The following is a 17,500-nucleotide window of genomic DNA, read 5'->3' as shown; positions in this document are numbered from 1 at the left end:
AATGGTACTTACGAGTTTCGTCATAGTAGTAGTAATCTTCGTAGCCATCGGTGCCGTCTCCTTCCTGGCCTTGTGTATCTGAGAGGAAGGGAGCTCGTTACCATGACATTCAGACTCTAGTTAAAATCTCAACCTGTGTGCTGTAATTTACATTTTCACTAAAATGCCGCGGTTGCATAACTTGATCGTAATCAGGTTATTTATTTAATGTCAAGAATAATTTTGCTATTGTTAGTATTGTATCATTTTGACTTTATATTTTATTTTATTTTATTTTATTAACTCCAGCTGAAGGTAAAGCAACAAGTACTTACTACTCGCATTGCCCTTTGTCACGTTTTCACTCTGGACTGCCGTATCTGTCACGAGCAAGATAGTATTAATTGCGGTGTTTTCAACTTCCTTACCATTCATATAAAAGTTCATCCTCCATGATAGTTCTGGAATTATGATTTACCTACCGTTAGCATCTTCATAATACTCGTAATAGTAATAGTATTCTTCCTCTTCTGGAGCATTCTGCCTGGCTTCCCCTTGGCGGTAGCTCTCACCCTGCCGAGATGTCTTGTCCTTCACGGCTGCCGTTCCCTGGCGAATCCTGATGCCATTCCCTTTGGGCGTTCCCATTCGTAGCTGAGTCCCTTGTATCTCGCCTTCAGGAACTCCCTTCCGTTTCTTCACCCGTCTGACCTTCACGATGTTGTTGCCATGTCTCAGCAGCATTCCCGACCTTGCTGCTACTCCAGGGATCTTCTTCTTTCTTATCTTCCTTCTCTTCTGCGTCTTCGTTTCTTGCTCCGGCACCGTCGTTTTTCCGTCAGCGTTCGGTCCTCCTTCCTCTGGTATGTCCTCGGCAGGCGTGTCCGCGTGGTCCTCGCTCACGCCGGGGTCTGCCTGCGCGTGTCTCCTTCGCCTGGTGTGCTTGAGGCCGGCCTTCGTCAGGACGAGACTCGCGGAGGCTGTGGCAGAGGGAGAAGAGGAAAGGGAGTGTGCGAATACTGTTAGGGCGCGAGGTGTTGGCGAGACTTCGTTAAATTCTGTGAACGATTTTCTGTTTTTCTCAACTTCATGTTTTCTTGATGTAGGCTGATTTACATGATGTTAGATTGACATAAAAGTATACCTAATGATTTTGATAAAAGAACCTTTGCTCGTTTGTTTATGTGTCACGGTAACATTTTTTTTTACAGAGAAGTACTGTTGAAAAAGTTATCACAAGAATATCGTAATTTGCAATCAGTCAAAATTCTCTGCCAATCTGCCTATACGAGTAGATCGATAAGCAGATAAATAAATGTGTGTGTGTGTGTGTGTGTGTGTGTGTGTGTGTGTGTGTGTGTGTGTGTGTGTGTGTGTGTGTGTGTGTGTGTGTGTGTGTGTGTGTGCGCGCGCGCATGCACACATCTATATATATGTATATATAGATATAGATGTAGATATGGATATAAATATGTGTTAAAAATATATATACATCCAAAGCCTGGGTTTATGCATGCCATTAGATTTGTGTATGTTATTGCGGTCTGACTTAAATCACAGATTATATGTGTTCTATCAGCACCAGTGTAATCAAGCCTCCCGAAATATTCATATAATCTTGTCTTTGCATATGACTGTATACGTGTTTATGTATCATTCAACAACGGTCGAAGAGTTACCTTGTTGTTCCAGCTTGTCGGTAGCTTCTCTCTCCACCATATATCGATGAGCCTGCGTGAGTCCCCGCCCCTCGCTGCTCCGGATTCTGTAGATGAGTAGGCTCTCTGGAGGTCTTCCGGCGGGCACGGCACAGATCATCATGCTCACTACCATCACTACCGTCCTCGTCGTTATTAGTTTCTTGCTGCTCATTTTCCGAAAGTTTAGTTGTTTTCGATGCTCAGTTCATGAGGAGGAACTGTCGAGAATTCAGAATCCCATGTCAGGAAACTAAGTCGGAAGTTCAAAACTCAGAAATGCCGGGAATTCCAAACTCGAAGTCGCCGGGAACTCGGAACTGTCAAAACCTCAAAAGAGCTTCGGAAGCGACTACACGGAAGGGGGAACTGCGCTAGTGTGTCGTGCGTGCAGCGGTCGTGGCCGTTTCGGGTGAAATGAGTGCGTTGTTTTGAGCCAAAGGGCAGGGGGGGGGTGCAGTTGGTAGGTTTTATTGTGTAGCGTTGGTTATGAAACTTTTTATGCAACTGAGATACTATTTTGTGACGATTTTTTTTTCAAACATATTTTTATTTCATTGCTTGTATTTTTTTTATTATCACAATGTATTATTGTTATTGTTGTTATTATTATCATTATTATTATTATTATTATTATTATTATTATTACCATTACACTTATAATCATTATACAATTGTTATAATCATTGTTATTATCATTACCATCAGCAGCAGCATCCTAATCGTCATCGTCATCGTTATCGTCATCATTATCATCGTCTTCATCATCTTCATTAGTAGTAGTAGTAGTAGTAGTAGTAGTAGTAGTAGTAGTATTGGCCAATAATATAATCGTGTTTATCTACATATCAGCAGTATTATCACCATTATTAACTTCCTTGTTACCATCATCATCTATATTTTAATAGATATTAGTCGTATTAGTTGCAGCCTGCTGTCATCCATGTTATTATTGTTCTTGTTATTATTAAGAATCACTTCTTGCCTGTTATTGTTGTATTTTGATCACAGTTATTATTATTATTCTCTCTATTCCCTCCACCACAAAAAATATATTAAACACTGTATGCTTGGCGAGGCTGAGAGCTCTGCAGGACATTAAGGTTCATGCCGTGGTAAGAAACTGTGAGATAATGAGCTTAAGTGATCACCTGCTGAGCGTTCTTGACCCGGCGGGAGCAAACTTAACCTTTGACCTTTCCATTTATTGATTACTTTGCTTAGTTTCCTTTTGCATGCTTCGTTCCAGTTTTGACAATGCCGAGAGTAAGAGTATAAGGGATTTCAAATTTCGAAGTTGTACGCTCTCTCTCTCTCTCTCTCTCTCTCTCTCTCTCTCTCTCTCTCTCTCTCTCTCTCTCTCTCTCTCTCTCTCTCTCTCTCTCTCTCTCTCTCTCTCTCTCTCTCTCTCTCTCTCTCTCTCTCTCTCTCTCTCTCTCACTGGCTGTAACTGCCATTTGAGTGTAGTAGCGATAACAATAGTACTAGCTACTATAGGATGCTGCTATATCGCCATTGTTGCTGCTGTTATTTATTTTTTTTTTCGTTTTTAGTATCACTAAGGATAGAAGTATTAATATTGCAAGGATAATATGCTGCTATAACATCATTTTATTATTACCTGTATAAGTACAAATGATTTAAAAAGACACAATTATTGCTCAAATGAGTGATATTGTTATTGATAATAAGAACACTGTAACCACTGTTTATGGTTGCGTGGGAAGCGTGACGTCATATCCCGCTCGTGCATTGTTGTGCGCGGTTTTTTCAAGCGACTCTTTAGGTCAACACTTCCCGTTTGCGCGTGGCCGGGGAGAGCATTGTTTAAAGTCCACCACTGAGTGCTAGGGTGGATTTGAGGGCTGTTGTGGAGCGGAAGTGAAGGTGGCGTGGGAGTGGAGGGGGAGATGGAGGTGAAAGGAAGTGGAAATGGATGGGATGACATAGGAGACGAGGCTGGGGATGGGGGTGGAGGTGGGTGGGGTGGGAGGGGGAGGGGCGGGGGGAAGGTGTGAGGGCTCGACGCATGTTTTATGCATTCTAGCACTTGGCCTTCACGGTTATATGGACAATGCTTTTGTGGTAGTAAAAAGTATACTTGTCTAATTATCCATTTGATAATATGTAGGAGTGTTGTCTATACAGAATTCTCTACTCAATAAATTATGCAAAGAAACATGTGCATTTCTTTTATTTTAATCTAAAGGGATTTTTTAATCATTTGGAAGAAGGTACAAAACGGATTCGAAGGCAAGAACCGGTAAAGAGTTATGGGGGAGAAGCACTGCGATATATACCCAATTAATTGGTATGCGATTGAAAATAATAGGGGTATGTGCAAAATGTAATGCCGTTTTACATATACTTATTATTAACGTTACTAAAAGATTAGAAAATGAGATATTTTCTCGTGACCAGAAAGCGAAGGACCAAACAGCAAATCGTTATTATGTACCATTGAAACATACATTGACTGAAAGATTAAGTTATTTAGACAGACAGTCAGTAAAAGTTGACAATAAAGTATGGAAAAATAATGGCAAGGGTGACGGAGTGCGTATGAATGCAGACTATGTAATCTTTTGTGCAGTTTTTTATTGTCTTTTATCGTATGCCCTTGGCCGAAAAGGATTATTGTGTTAAATATTTGAACTTGCCTCATTTGCATACAATGCGCCATGTAATCGTGATGCTGAAACGAAATTTGACAATTATTGTAGTTCATTATAATGCCTGATATCTTATTCGGGACGCGAATTTTTTATTATACTTTGTCGTGTGTGTGTGTGTGTGTGTGTGTGTGTGTGTGTGTGTGTGTGTGTGTGTGTGTGTGTGTGTTGTCCGTGTGTGTGTGTGTGTGTGTGTGTGTGTGTGTGTGTGTGTGTGTCCGTGTGTATGTGTGTGTGTGTGTGTGTGTGTGTGTGTGTGTGTGTGTGTGTGTGTGTGTGTGTGTCCGTGTGTCCGTGTGTATGTGTGTGTCCGTGTGTCCGTGTGTATGTGTGTGTGTGTGTGTGTGTGTGTGTGTCCGTGTGTCCGTGTGTATGTGTGTGTGTGTGTGTGTGTGTGTGTGTGTGTGTGTGTGTGTGTGTGTGTGTGGATTATGTTCTTGCTTATTTTCTGAAGCTTATTTCGCTTCCCTCTCGCAGGATCCTTCCCCGGGACGGCGCGTCCGGAGAGCCCCCTCAGGCCCCCTGCGCGGCGCCGCTCTCCCCAAGGCCGGTCGTCGAGTCGTCCGCATTAAGGAACCTCGTCCCTCGTCCCGCTCTCTGTCGCCGCCACGCCCCTCGCCCGCCGCTTCGTCGTCGCCCTCTCGAAGTCGCTCTGATTCGCGCCCTTCATCGCGCCCTTCCTCATCGGGACCCTCCTCCAGGAGCCCTTCCTCGTCCCGTTCAGACCTCCTCTCCGACGCGCGGCCCTCTTCACGCCCCTCCTCACGCCCCTCCTCCTCACAGCTTTCGTCCCGGAGCCCATCCTCATCGCCGTCCAGAGGTCGCTCGCCCCGGAAAACTGGCGGACCAAAGGGCCAAGCGGAGGACGCCAAGGCCACCGAGGGAACAAGGATCCCCCGCTGCTCTCCCCGGTCGTCGCAGACAGGCCTCTTTCCACCCGGAGGTGACGGAGAAGACGTCGTGAGTCTGGAGGAGATCGAGGACGTGGTTCGATGGGCCGAAGGCGTCCGCGAAGAGCTGCGGGGGGCAGAGAATGTCGGCGCGATGCCTGATCTCCTGCCGCCTTCCCGACTTTCTCTTATCCTTCAGCAGCTGGCCGACGGCACGTGAGTTTTCTACTGTTAGAACTTCTATTTTGTATGGGCGCACATATATTTTTGTGTATATTTTTGCTTTACTTGGCTTATTACTAAGAATATTGTGTATCTCTATTGTATCCGTTTTCTATGCTTCCGTATATACTCAGAGTTTCCTTCTATACAGATTTGATGAGGATAAGTACATAATTGGAAAGCGAGTTGATCACTATATGACTCGCGCCACTGATAATAAACGTGTAAGTTTGATCACTAACTCGTATATTTGATATGTGATTGGAAACGAAAGTGTGATAGTTCTTGCAGTTATTTTTATATGTGATATATAGGTAAATGTTATACAGTTATTCATTTCATCAATATTTATAAAATAATGAAATCATTCTTTGATGATACTTGCTTCCAGGCCACGAAGAAGGAAGGGACGGGTTTGGGCTCAGCTGCATCCCCGACTTGGGCTCCAGAAACCCGACGACCTGCCTGGCCTGCTCACCCCAGGGCATCTCCCTCGGCGCCTGCACAGCCCCTTACTTCGCAGGGGCCCTCGCTTCCGGCGCCACACCCTCCGCCTCTCTTCTCCCATCTCCCGAGAGACTTTGGCCCAATGGCTCCTCTGGGATCCCTGAAGGATTTCGATTACTCCGGTCACGGCATTTACAAAAGTGAGGCAGTGAGAGCTCAAGAGAAGAAGAAAGGAAAAAGGGAATCCAAAAGAAACCACAAAGTGACCGGCCGAGCAACAGACAGTGCTAAGCCGGGGCAGAGAGATCAGGCCACGAGTAGTAGAGTCACCACAAGAGATCAAGCCACAGACGGCGCCAAGGTCGTCACCAGAGACCAAGGGACGGAGGTCAGCAAGTCCCTCAAAAGAGACCAAGCCACAGAAAGTGCGACACGAAGCACGAAAACATTAGGAGTGCTCACCGATCCTGCGGTCTCACAAGGCACCCAAGCAGGGGGCAAGGAGAGCAGGCTCCAAATAGCTCCACAAGGATGGGTAAATATTCGAAATGAAAATGTCGTTGAGGTTCTTCCAGGAGTTTCCATTATCCCCCGGCCACATCATAGCAGCAGGAAGCAAGCAACACACGCCCTTATGGAGTATGTCCATCCGAACTCAGCTACGGATGAGTCGGCCTCTGAGATTGACGAGGCTTCGCGCAGACGTCTCCAAATGGACGAAAGGAGCCCCGACGGAGAGCCCGAGATGCTGCAGAACTCGATTTCCGTGACATCCGATAGAAGTCATGCTTCTGATGGAAACAAACCGAATGCAGATGGTGGTATTCAAGAGTCAGCAGAACCAGGAACGAGTATAGAAGATGGCTTGAAAATGGAACATCTCACAATCGACGAATCACGGAGTCGACGCCAAGAGGATGGAGAAAGCAGGACGAGCTATTTTTCCCCGAGGTTCCCAGCGCAACCTTCCTTGCCTTCAGCTCGCGGGGAAGAGGAAGATGCGCCCTTGGAGGAACGACTGAACGATACACAGAACGAAGCCGGAAGCCAGCACGCAGCCGACCATCCACAGGTAGAATACATCTACGTATTTCAGGATGACGCAGAACAGGAGGTGCCCGAAGACCGTGGAAGAGAGAATGAAGAAGGCGATGAGTGTGGCGACTTGCCCGGGTACATGCCCAGAGTCCAGTGGAGGGAGGTGACGACTGGCAGCAAGATGTTCGACGATGAAGAGAGGATGGATCGAAGGATGTTGCAGGAAGCAGAGCAGCGCCTGCTAGAACACGAACGCCGACACCGCTTGCTAAACAGGTGCATTTGCTTGTTTGGCTTCTTACTCTCTCTCTCTCTCTCTCTCTCTCTCTCTCTCTCTCTCTCTCTCTCTCTCTCTCTCTCTCTCTCTGTCTCTCTCTCTCTCTCTCTCTCTCTCTCTCTCTCTCGTCTCTCTCTCTCGTCTCTCTCTCTCGTCTCTCTCTCTCGTCTCTCTCTCTCGTCTCTCTCTCTCGTCTCTCTCTCTCTCTCTCTCTCTCTCTCTTGTATTTTCTTAATTATCATTTGAAGAATTTCATGTAATTAAGCTCAGTGGCTGTATGTATCATGTAACTCTAAATATATATACACGGAAGAAATATCTCAAATATACATTCTAGGAAGACCTGAGATTTATAGATGCAATGCCACCAGTGAAAGGAGCTAATGTAATTATTTCTTTCCAGCCTCCAAGAACGCTTAAGCAGACTGTTGCACACTGGAGCTCAACCACACGAGGAAAATTATATAACCTCAGCTGCGCCACAGACGGATGTTGCAGAAGAATCACTGGAAGATGCACAAGTAAAGCTCTCTTTACCCTGTGGTCTTCGAAAACTTTAAATGGACATAATGATATATCACAGTAACACACACATCAGCGCATACATACACCTGAACATACACGTATATGTATAAAATATATTAAAGAGAAGAACAAAATCTTCAAAGATGAGTCCTTGTTAAGAATGACATAACTACGGAATATTTTCTTTTAAGGGCGAGATCCAGTCACCAGACGCCGTAACAAGGGAATACTTGACAGCCCTGGTAAAGGAAAGATTACAAGCATACAAGCTACAGGTAAGACGAAAATATACAGTGTTAACAAAGATAATAGTGGGCAGAGCAGTCTTACTTTGTAATATAGGGTAATACATAGATTTTACAGAATGTTATCGTTTCTGTTTAAAAACCTTCTTCTTTTTTCATTTTGAGAGGAATACAGTATGATGTTTTTGTATTTAGGGAAGATTAATTAAAATCAATAGATAATGACGATTTAAAGCAAAGGGTTGGAATTTGTTGGTGTAACTAAATTGGATAGATCTTAGAAAAAGGTAGATATACAGAAAAAATACGAAAGAATGTTTTAGAGCAAATCAAGGCCTATACTTGATTTAATCATGTTATAGACAATAAATATAGACATTTTTTTTTTTTTTTACGGTAGGTTCATGTTTGAGCCGCCGTGGTCACAGCATGACACTTAATTGTAGTTTTCATGTTGTGATGCTCTTGGAGTGAGTACGTACATAATAAAGAGTAAATATGAGTATGAAGTAAGGACATAACACGTAAAATAAAAATTAACAGACAAAGGACAAGGAACCCGAAGCAGCAGTGCCCACGACCCCTCCGACGTCCCCCTCGCCGCGGGAGGAGTGCGCCGCCCCCACAGAAGTCGCTCCTCCGCCAGACACGCCAAGGGACCTGCTTCCGGATCAGCCTGCGGTAGGGAAGGTTCGTATTTTGCCGCAGAAGGGTTATTCTTAGTACCTTAGGATACCTCGTCGTAAAGGAGATATTTGTTTATTTACTTCTCTTATGCAGGGTAGCAATTGACCATGATATATGCAGGTAAGACGCCTACAAAAAATACTTTTTCTTTAGAGAATTGTGTAAATTATTATGGAAAAAAATGTATACTGATGTTTTAAAAGGTTTTGTACATTTTTGCAGAGACTATTTTGTTCTCTTCTTACACTTATGTGGATACTGAATGCGTCTCCTTCCCTGCACTTCGTTTTTTGCTCCAATCTCCTCCATTTGCTTGTGCAACAGGTACGGACGCCCTCGCCCTCCCCACCGCCGAGTGAAGCCCCAGCCCCCAGGAGAGAATCGACGCCCCAGCTTTCTCGGGAAAGCTCAGACGAGGAAGAGGTCCCTGAGGTGATCCCAACGCCCCCTTCTTCGCCTCCGCACGAACCGGCAGTCCGAGAGGACCTCCGCCCCACGCCGCACACTCCAGCTCTCACGCCAGTCTCATCTCCAGCCAAACGCCAGACTGCAGTAACCCCCTCGCACTCGCCAGAGACTTCCCCGCGACGCAAGGGACCTGAAGTTGGCCCAGTCGTTACTCCCGCTGACTCGCCCGTCCACACCCACCGCTCCGGCCGCTCCGCACGCACGCCGTCGCAATCTCCGTCGCCCCGGAAGTCGCCCACGTGTGCCGTCGCCGTCCCTGACACCCCGACGCCGTCTGTCCCGTCTCCAGGTCCTCGTCCTCCTCCAGACGATGCCATTCTGCCTCCTTCAGACACGTCCAATCTTCAGGCAGAAGAGTTTCGCACGAGAGTCTCACCTCCGCGGGATCCCGGAGCAAGGCAGCTCACACCGCCCAAGATAGATGAGAGAAAATTTAGTGATGAAGATATCCAGATTGAGTATGCGAATGTCAGTGTGGATCTGTTATCGCCTGAGACGCCGTCCGTAGTGTGCAATTCGTCTTCAGACGTTACTGTTGCTTCATCCGTAGAGGTACGGTCGGAGATTTACCTTTTACGGGTTGTGCTGTAATGTGTTTCCTCTAACGAAAGAAATGCATGTTGCATGGTATTGGATTGTAAAATAAACTATGAAATTCTCGAGCTTTGTTTGTCATATTCACATTAATTTAGTTACTTGTACACACATTTTTTCATACTTTTTTCTCTTCGCTTCAGGCTGTTGACCTGACCGGAATAAGTGTCTCTGACGGCGAAATTCTTGGAGGACCAACCAGTTCCGTCAGCCTCTCTTTAGAAGCCGGGGAAGTGGCAAAGCCCGACTGCATGTGCCTCTTGGCCGCTGCCAAGAGTGGTACATTGCAGAAAGGAGCCACAAAGATGCAAAAGACAGTGAGTGTAGTTTTGTATAAGATATATTTTTAGGAAGATCAATTTCAGTATATTCTGCACATTTTATAAATGGGAAAATAACTAAAAAATAAATAAAATAAAAAGGGGAAAAGGCACATTTGTTCTAGTATTATTATATCGTGTCTTATGCAGAAAAAAACATCAACCCTTACGCCTATAATCTCGCGTGTTTTAGGCCCTATGCAGTTACCACGAGAGCTTGCTGCAGCGATCGGAAGGAGAGGTGGAGTGCAGCGAGACGAGCGAAGGCCTCCTGCTTGTGGGTCACAGCGTCGGGGAAGACCAGACCATCCAGGATTCCCCGGAGCAAAGCCTTCTGGGCGACGAGGCTGCGAGTGAAGCAGCAGGAAGTATGTTTTAGGAGTACTGTAATGTTAATGCGTTTTGGTATGAGCGTGGATTGTTTCGTTTACCTTCTTTCAAGTATATTTTATATAGGTGGTATTGTAGTTTCTTGGCGATTTACTTGATTTTTTAAAAATATGTTATTGTGTTTCACATGTAAAGAAGTACGTATATCGGTATACGATGGCCTTATAATATAAATCGCCAAACATTCCACGAAAATTCCACTATAATCATCATTATCATCACCATCGTCATCATGATTTCAATAATTATGATAATAATAATAATGATGATAATAGTAATCACGATAATAATAACGATAACAACAACATCAATAATGATAATAATAATAACAATTATAGTCAATCACAATCACAAAAATTAAAATAATGATAATGAATATGATGATAATGTTAATGATAATTACAACTTTTTTCACATGACGTTTGCCGAAAGTCATATTTTTTATGACTACGAACTACTCCACGGGTTTCCTCCCCCAGGTGTGCAGGTGTCGGTCGTGCGAGACGAGAGCTACTCGAGCGGCGACACCCAAGGCCTTCCGAGACAGCATCTGGAAGTCCTTCAGAGGGAGAACACAGAACTTCTCAATCGACTGAGAAACCTCGGGTCCATGAACTTCCTAAGGAGAAGTTTCCAGTCGTCTTCTTCGTCGTCTTCTAAATAATGACTTTTAAGATTAGAAGATTTTTTAAAGTTTTAGTATATATATGTTATGTATTTAGAATGTAAGCTATATTAGACTCAGGTGACATCCCTATTTGAAATATGAAATGTCTAGTGTGTATGCGAAATGCGATAAGACACTTTAAGACAGAAATAACTCCTTTTAAAAAATAGGTTTCTCCTTTGTATACTGGATTTATGTATTGTATTACTTCGCTTTTAAGCAAATTCATGTTTTTTATGACTTTAACTTTTTAAAAGGTTACTGCATACAAGCCGGTTTAAAATTACCAGAAATTGGAAATTTTTCTTATGGCATATTGGATATAATGGTGTTTTTTTGTGTTTTTTTTTCTCTCTCTCTCCAAGTGCCCTGTCCCACAAGGACGATGGCGATCATGGATTTCCATGATTTTCTTGACAAATTTAGAGCGGTGGTTTGCCGTTGCTTCCGCCCGATGTTTTTATCGAGTCACCATCTCTATTTACCCGGTTCTGGGACCGGCACTGACTTGGGCTGGCTTGCCCACCCAGCGGCTAGGCAGGCAATCGAGATGAAGTTCCTTGCCCAAGGGATCAACGTGCCGGCCGGTGACTCGAATCCTCGAACTCAGATTGCCGTCGTGGCAGTCTCGAGTCCGATGCTCTAACCACTCGGCCACCGTGGCCTATACTAATGGTATACATATATAATATGACAGAGCATAATGCTGAATCCATAACTGTTTCCAAGACTACTTTAACTACCATTAAAGTCATCGGCTATACCCGTAGACTTTCGCTTTATATTAGTACAAAACTAAAACTGAAATAAGTATATGTATCACAGCTCTAACATGTGTTTTCACATCTTGTTACTTTTACGAATAAGAGTGAGCTATTTTGATAGAGTGTTTTTAAATTTTTACCGTATATTTTAACTGAAACAGTTTTGATTATTGTAATATGTGTAATGGATTTAATAAATATTTAAATAGTTTTATTATTTATATAAACCAAATGTGTAACTTCTGCTATGCCCCCGCTTTCTTCTTTTCTCCTTTCCTTCCTTCCTTCCTTCCTTCCATCTTTCCATCCTTCCATCCTTCCTTCCATCCCTCTTCCCTCCCTCCCTTCTTTCTTCTTCCTTCTCTCTCTCTCTCTCTCTCTCTCTCTCTCTCTCTCTCTCTCTCTCTCTCTCTCTCTCTCTCTCTCTCTCTCTCTCTCTCTTATATACCTGTTGCGTTTAGCTCAAGTCTACTGTATGTATCAGTACCCTATTAAAGTGCCACAAACTCTACGCTAAGCTCCGCCAAGTTTCATTTATCTTTTCACATTTACAAATTATGCTTTGTGGTATCAGCATCGAGGCAGCTGGCCAGAAGGGGAATCCAGTGATCGGAGAGTAACATGAATAATGACTTCAATAACACAAATAACCACAAAAATTTTTTCAACCAATTAAAATTTCTTGGCCAATTCTTTTGAGTCAAGATCATAACTGCATAAATCGTGTGTACGTGTGTACGTGTAGAAGTGTGTCTGTGTGTTCGCGTGTACGTGTACGCATAAATGCGTGTATGCATGCGGTAAACGAGAGTAACTATTGTATGGGCTCTTATACGGGTGTGTATGAGTGAGAACGGCTGTGGTTACGTATGAGCATACGTGTGTATATGCGAGTACTTATATAAATAACTTGGAACGCACATTTATCTTTAAAAAAAAATCTTCATCAACAGAACTCGCATAAAAACGTTTCATGTATGGTAGCAAAATAACACGTTCAGACCATCACTGTCGTATCTCCTTATACAGTATTCCTTGTAATTCCAGATGCTCTCTGTTAAAGGACTTCCAATCATCGATGGAAAATAAATAAATATATATTCAGGATAAAAAAAAAAAAAAAAAAAAAAAAGTTCTGGTACTTCACAAGAGAGTGACAGCGAATACGTTATACGAAACAATATAATTTATTTTACCTTTGAACTTAATATCAGCTCACATGTCACTGGTAGTATCCGCTGACGGAGGGCAGCCGGTATAAAAATACAATAGAAAATACGGCAAAACGTCTTAGCTAATCCCCGCCCTTTCTCTTTCTCAGTTGTAATTTTAGCAGGCTTCTTTTCAGGTGCGCATTCTCACCTTCATGGCAATTAACTCTGATGCGAACCACTTGTATTTCTGCTGCCCAACTACTAGTGTTTTATTCTTGGGCGTTTCAAATATTTCTTTCAAAGGTTCTTCATATAATTTAAAGGTGGTAACCCTGTGTGTGAGACCCAGCGCAGGTGCCTCGTCTGCACCTGGTTGTCTCGCCTCGTTGTCTTTTACTAGCCAGTGTTCCTGCGTACAAGGCGGACTACAAATCTGACCACGACACAACGAAATCATGGCGCAGGTTTGATTTCTTTCGTAACAACTCTCTACAGAAATTAAAAAAAAACGCATAAGAAAAAGGTAACGTGGACATAAGTCACAGAGTTCACCGATCGACTATACGAATAAAATAATTGTGCAACAGTAAAATGAATCACTCGAATCTCAACATATCTCGTTCATCTTCATTCCTTTCTCTTCATATATTTTTCTCTCAGTGTAATCTGTCTACCTCACTCATATTTATGTTGTTCATTACTATTGCTTTCCTTTTTTTCATCTATAATCGCACACGCATGCAGCCGAAAATCATTTTCCTCAAATTTCAGCAAGATCTCGGTAAATCTTACGCTACAACCTAATATCAAATGACATTATATATGTAATAGTTAAAGGGCAAAATTTACATGTAGTTACACATGAGTAAAATTAAATTGTGAGAAGTTGTGTAATTTTGTTATCGGTTTTCTACGCATCTGTCATTTGTAAATGTCTGATTAATAATTCATATTCTTAAATGATCAATAAATTATATTGATAACAATAGTGATATCGGTTTTTATTAACTTTCATCTTTTTCATCACCATGTGGCCCTTACTATCGCCGTTATTACTATCGTTGTTATCACTCTTTTCTATCATTACTTGTATTTGTGTCCTCTTTACCTTATTTCAGTATTAGTATCATTGTTATTAATAGTTCTGAGTGTTGGGTGCTGAAGTAGATAGACAAGAAAAAGACCAATAGTTTTGAAATGTGGTGTTACAGACGAGTACTGCATATTAGCTGGACAGAGAAGAAGACGAATGATGAAGTGCTGAGAAAAATAAATTGTAAAGACCGACTGTTGGACATCTTGAACAGGAGGAAATTAAAGTTTATTGGTCATGTAATGAGAAGTAAAAGTATTGAGAAAAACTTGCTGACAGGGATGGTGGTAGGAAACAGAGGAAGAGGCAAACCAAAGACAAGACTGAGCGACAATATCAAAGATATTTGCGGGCTGTCGATGGTACAAGTGGAAAGAAAAGCGTAAGATCGACTTTAGTGGCGAAGGATGGTGGAGAGGTCCACGGCTGCTCAAACATGAGCATACCGTTATTGATGATGATGATCGGAACCATATCTTTGTACTAATATCATTATTACTATTACCATTCATATTGTCATCGACTTTTTTCCTGTTTTATTATTACTTTCTCATTATCATATGTATACTAACTTGGTATCTGTTACCAACTATGACTGTAAGACCCTCCGAGAATATATACATATTTCACATACAAATATTGCGTGCCTGTATTATTTATAGAAGAAAAGTTTTACTGGCTGAAGAAGCTATGGCTAGCATAGTACTATACACACAGCACTGGCAAGCAAGGTAAGCTATAAGGACAACAACCACAGGAATTAATGAGCGATGAATGAGATATAATCTGAACGAGAGTGATTGTACAAAAGTTGAAAATCAGATTGATATCAAAGAATCATTAGTTTAAGAACATGAAAACCACGAAAGTAACTGAAAATAGCTTCCACATTTAGATCTGTGAAGGAAATACAGATAGGTGTAAGTCCTCATTTACAATCCAGTGTTCATTTGGCAGAAATATCTATACATGAAAGAGTATATCATATTACGGATAGTTAGTCTTGTTGAACAGCCGCGGTATGTTTGTAGAGGATCATTCATTCTAAATACACTATGGTGACCAGTCCCTTTCCGCCTACTTTGACCCCAATATGTTAATGCCAGTACTCAATCACATCTGTGTTGACTGGAAAAGGCTGACCAAGCGCGATCCCGGAACCTTACAATTGCAAAACCAGCGCTCTACCACTGAGATTGTCCCTCTATTGCAGGACTGGCAAACTCATTTACCCCAGGGTGCCACATTTCACCTTATTATACAGTATGTGCGCCAGATAATCATGGCTAGATCAAGATCACGCTGATTAAGACGATATGATGATGATGATGATGATAATTTTAAAAACCTGTGAGGGTGTAAGTGATAATCTTAAAAGACAAAGGACTGGCTTATTTAATCATGTAAAACGGGCGATTGCAAGACTGAAATAGCAAATTATTTATCATTCATTGAAAAATTTATGCCGCATCAACATCTAAGGTCATTAGACCAAACAAAATACAGCGATAGGGCTTGGGAGAGAAGCCCCCAACTAAGGAAGTTGTTTGTGGATTTCCCGAATAGTTAATGATTAAAACACATAGATATGCTAGACATCAAAGGTCACATAGCATCATGATAAAGTATTGTAGCGAAAAGGGTAAAAATATACTAACGATTAAGTTAAGTGGATAGAAGGGGATGAAGATAAGAAGGAAAAGGCAAGGAGAAGAAAAGACCATGCAAAATTAGTTGAGGGGAGAGCTGAGGTCCAATGCAGGGGGGATACCTTACAATGGGCCTCAGTCTCGGTTTCCTAAGCCCCCGCCCTCATGACTACCAGCAAGGAAATGTGCCGCGGGCAGCGTATTTGACACCCCTGCTCTATTACATCTACCGTGGCGGGGATTCGATCTCACGACAAACGTGGTATACTAGACCATCGGCGCAGCTAGGAATATCATTTTCTTATCAAAGACAAGATAGTAAATACTTTAGTACAGCTGAAAGTACCATGTACGCGTGAAATGCTTGAAAAACAAGCAAAAGAAATTACAAGAGAAAAAGTTCCAGAGTATACAAGAAACTATGAGTGTACATCATTAGGATTTATCTTTTCCAAGTAAAATACTGATATAGTTCAGATAGAAGTTTATTAACCACTGCGTAAGAGTGCACATCGAGAACTTTTTTTTTCTGCAGACTGAACTGATTACATTTTTTATTTACCTCGTCATTATCTTCATAAAATAAACTGCCATCATTTCACAGAAAAGAGAGGGCTTACAGTTGCCTTCTTTATAACAACACGTTTCTCAATAAACTTCATCCAAAGTAACGTATATGCAGATACAAACGAAAGAGAAACACTGAATGTGTGATATATGTGTTCACACATTCTCTACCCACAGTAGACTGCAGACCTAGATGTGCAGATTAAGCTGTGGATGTAATCCAGTAAAGTAAAGGCAGAATTAGATTAGAAAGAATAAAAGGTCAATAAAATTTATAAAAATATATTTCTATCACAACCAGTTGTACATCTGAAAAATATACCCATATCAGCCAAAAACTGTTAAAACTCAAATAATTCAAGACAAAGCCAGATATCGGGGCGAGCAACCCAAGCCATCCACTCCCGTCCCGGCTGTCTCGCTACCACAGGTCGTCTGAGAGGACCTTCGCGGCCGTGTTGAGGTAGTGAGTGACAGCGGCCAAGTGTTGAGCGAAGGTGGCCCAGCGCTCCTCCTGCTGCGCCGGGTCCAGGTCTTGGATGCCATCGAGGGCGTCGCTCAGCCCGGAGAATGCTGTGCCCGAGTAACTGTCGCTGATGCTTGGCGCCATCACCACGTGGCTAGGACGAGGAGAATCTTAAGAATAGTTACTTTGCACATTTTATATATGACACCTAAATGAAATCAAGACATTAACCGAGATCTTGTCAGACAATCTTAATGCCATCCTTTTGAACATAAAATCCTCTCAACAAAAGTTTAAGGGGGGAAAAGCATTAGTTGCAGCAAAGCATGATTTGCAATTTACTCACTTGTAGGTGGGTCTGCCTGGAAGACCTCGAGGGTCGATGAATGCCCGTTCCACCATCATCAGCTGATCATTAACTCTCCGAACCGCTAACACGCTATTGGGAGACGTTGTTAAAATGTTCATTAAGCCTTCTCGCATTCACTCAGATCATAACACGTGTTGATATACCTTCACAAAAAATATGACAGTTTGAAGAAAAATGCATATCCTGCATGAATAAAAACCATCACACACTCACTTGCTGGTGTCAAGATGACTAAGGTCATCGATAAACATGTATATTGCTTGGGAAAACCCTTCTACTGCTTTCTTGAAGTATGCTATCAAAAATTTGAAAAGTTCAA

The 17,500-nt window shown here is 42.5% G+C and overlaps 3 protein-coding genes across 8 annotated transcripts in view; 1 reads left to right on the top strand and 2 right to left on the bottom strand.

Moving 5' to 3' along the window:
- Positions 1-2,107, bottom strand: part of LOC119575386 (mucin-21-like) — a 13,998-nt gene extending 11,891 nt beyond the window's left edge. Inside the window, exons 1-4 of the mRNA XM_037922964.1 lie at positions 1,659-2,107; positions 462-959; positions 315-359; positions 13-78 (exon numbers count right to left, since the gene is read on the bottom strand). Of these exons, the coding sequence (XP_037778892.1) occupies positions 13-78; positions 315-359; positions 462-959; positions 1,659-1,851 (802 nt within the window). The 5' untranslated portion in view covers positions 1,852-2,107. The remainder of the gene's footprint in view (positions 1-12; positions 79-314; positions 360-461; positions 960-1,658) is intronic.
- LOC119575385 (titin-like) overlaps positions 1-11,565 on the top strand; it is a 23,973-nt gene extending 12,408 nt beyond the window's left edge. The window contains exons 2-11 of the mRNA XM_037922963.1: positions 4,826-5,454; positions 5,612-5,684; positions 5,852-7,221; positions 7,626-7,743; positions 7,939-8,022; positions 8,536-8,682; positions 9,004-9,699; positions 9,885-10,058; positions 10,255-10,429; positions 10,931-11,565. Coding sequence (XP_037778891.1) covers positions 5,393-5,454; positions 5,612-5,684; positions 5,852-7,221; positions 7,626-7,743; positions 7,939-8,022; positions 8,536-8,682; positions 9,004-9,699; positions 9,885-10,058; positions 10,255-10,429; positions 10,931-11,115 — 3,084 coding nt within the window. The 5' untranslated portion in view covers positions 4,826-5,392 and the 3' untranslated portion in view covers positions 11,116-11,565. The remainder of the gene's footprint in view (positions 1-4,825; positions 5,455-5,611; positions 5,685-5,851; positions 7,222-7,625; positions 7,744-7,938; positions 8,023-8,535; positions 8,683-9,003; positions 9,700-9,884; positions 10,059-10,254; positions 10,430-10,930) is intronic.
- A 4,682-nt stretch (positions 11,566-16,247) lies between these two features.
- The window catches only part of LOC119575383 (putative N-acetylated-alpha-linked acidic dipeptidase), a 19,576-nt gene continuing 18,323 nt past the window's right edge, over positions 16,248-17,500 (bottom strand). For 4 of the 6 annotated variants that reach the window (XM_037922957.1, XM_037922960.1, XM_037922958.1 and 1 more), the window contains exons 17-19: positions 17,395-17,476; positions 17,158-17,250; positions 16,612-16,965 (exon numbers count right to left, since the gene is read on the bottom strand). In XM_037922957.1, the coding sequence (XP_037778885.1) occupies positions 16,767-16,965; positions 17,158-17,250; positions 17,395-17,476 (374 nt within the window). In that variant the 3' untranslated portion in view covers positions 16,612-16,766. Of the gene's footprint in view, positions 16,982-17,157; positions 17,251-17,394; positions 17,477-17,500 lie in introns of all 6 variants that reach the window. The other 2 variants (XM_037922959.1, XM_037922962.1) reach the window with 2 other exon arrangements.

The sequence above is a fragment of the Penaeus monodon genome, chromosome 7, assembly GCF_015228065.2.
Source record: "Penaeus monodon isolate SGIC_2016 chromosome 7, NSTDA_Pmon_1, whole genome shotgun sequence".
NCBI classification, from domain to species: Eukaryota; Metazoa; Arthropoda; class Malacostraca; order Decapoda; family Penaeidae; genus Penaeus; species Penaeus monodon.
The sequence above is the reverse complement of the archived record's forward strand: the minus strand, read 5'-3'. Positions and strand labels throughout refer to the sequence as shown.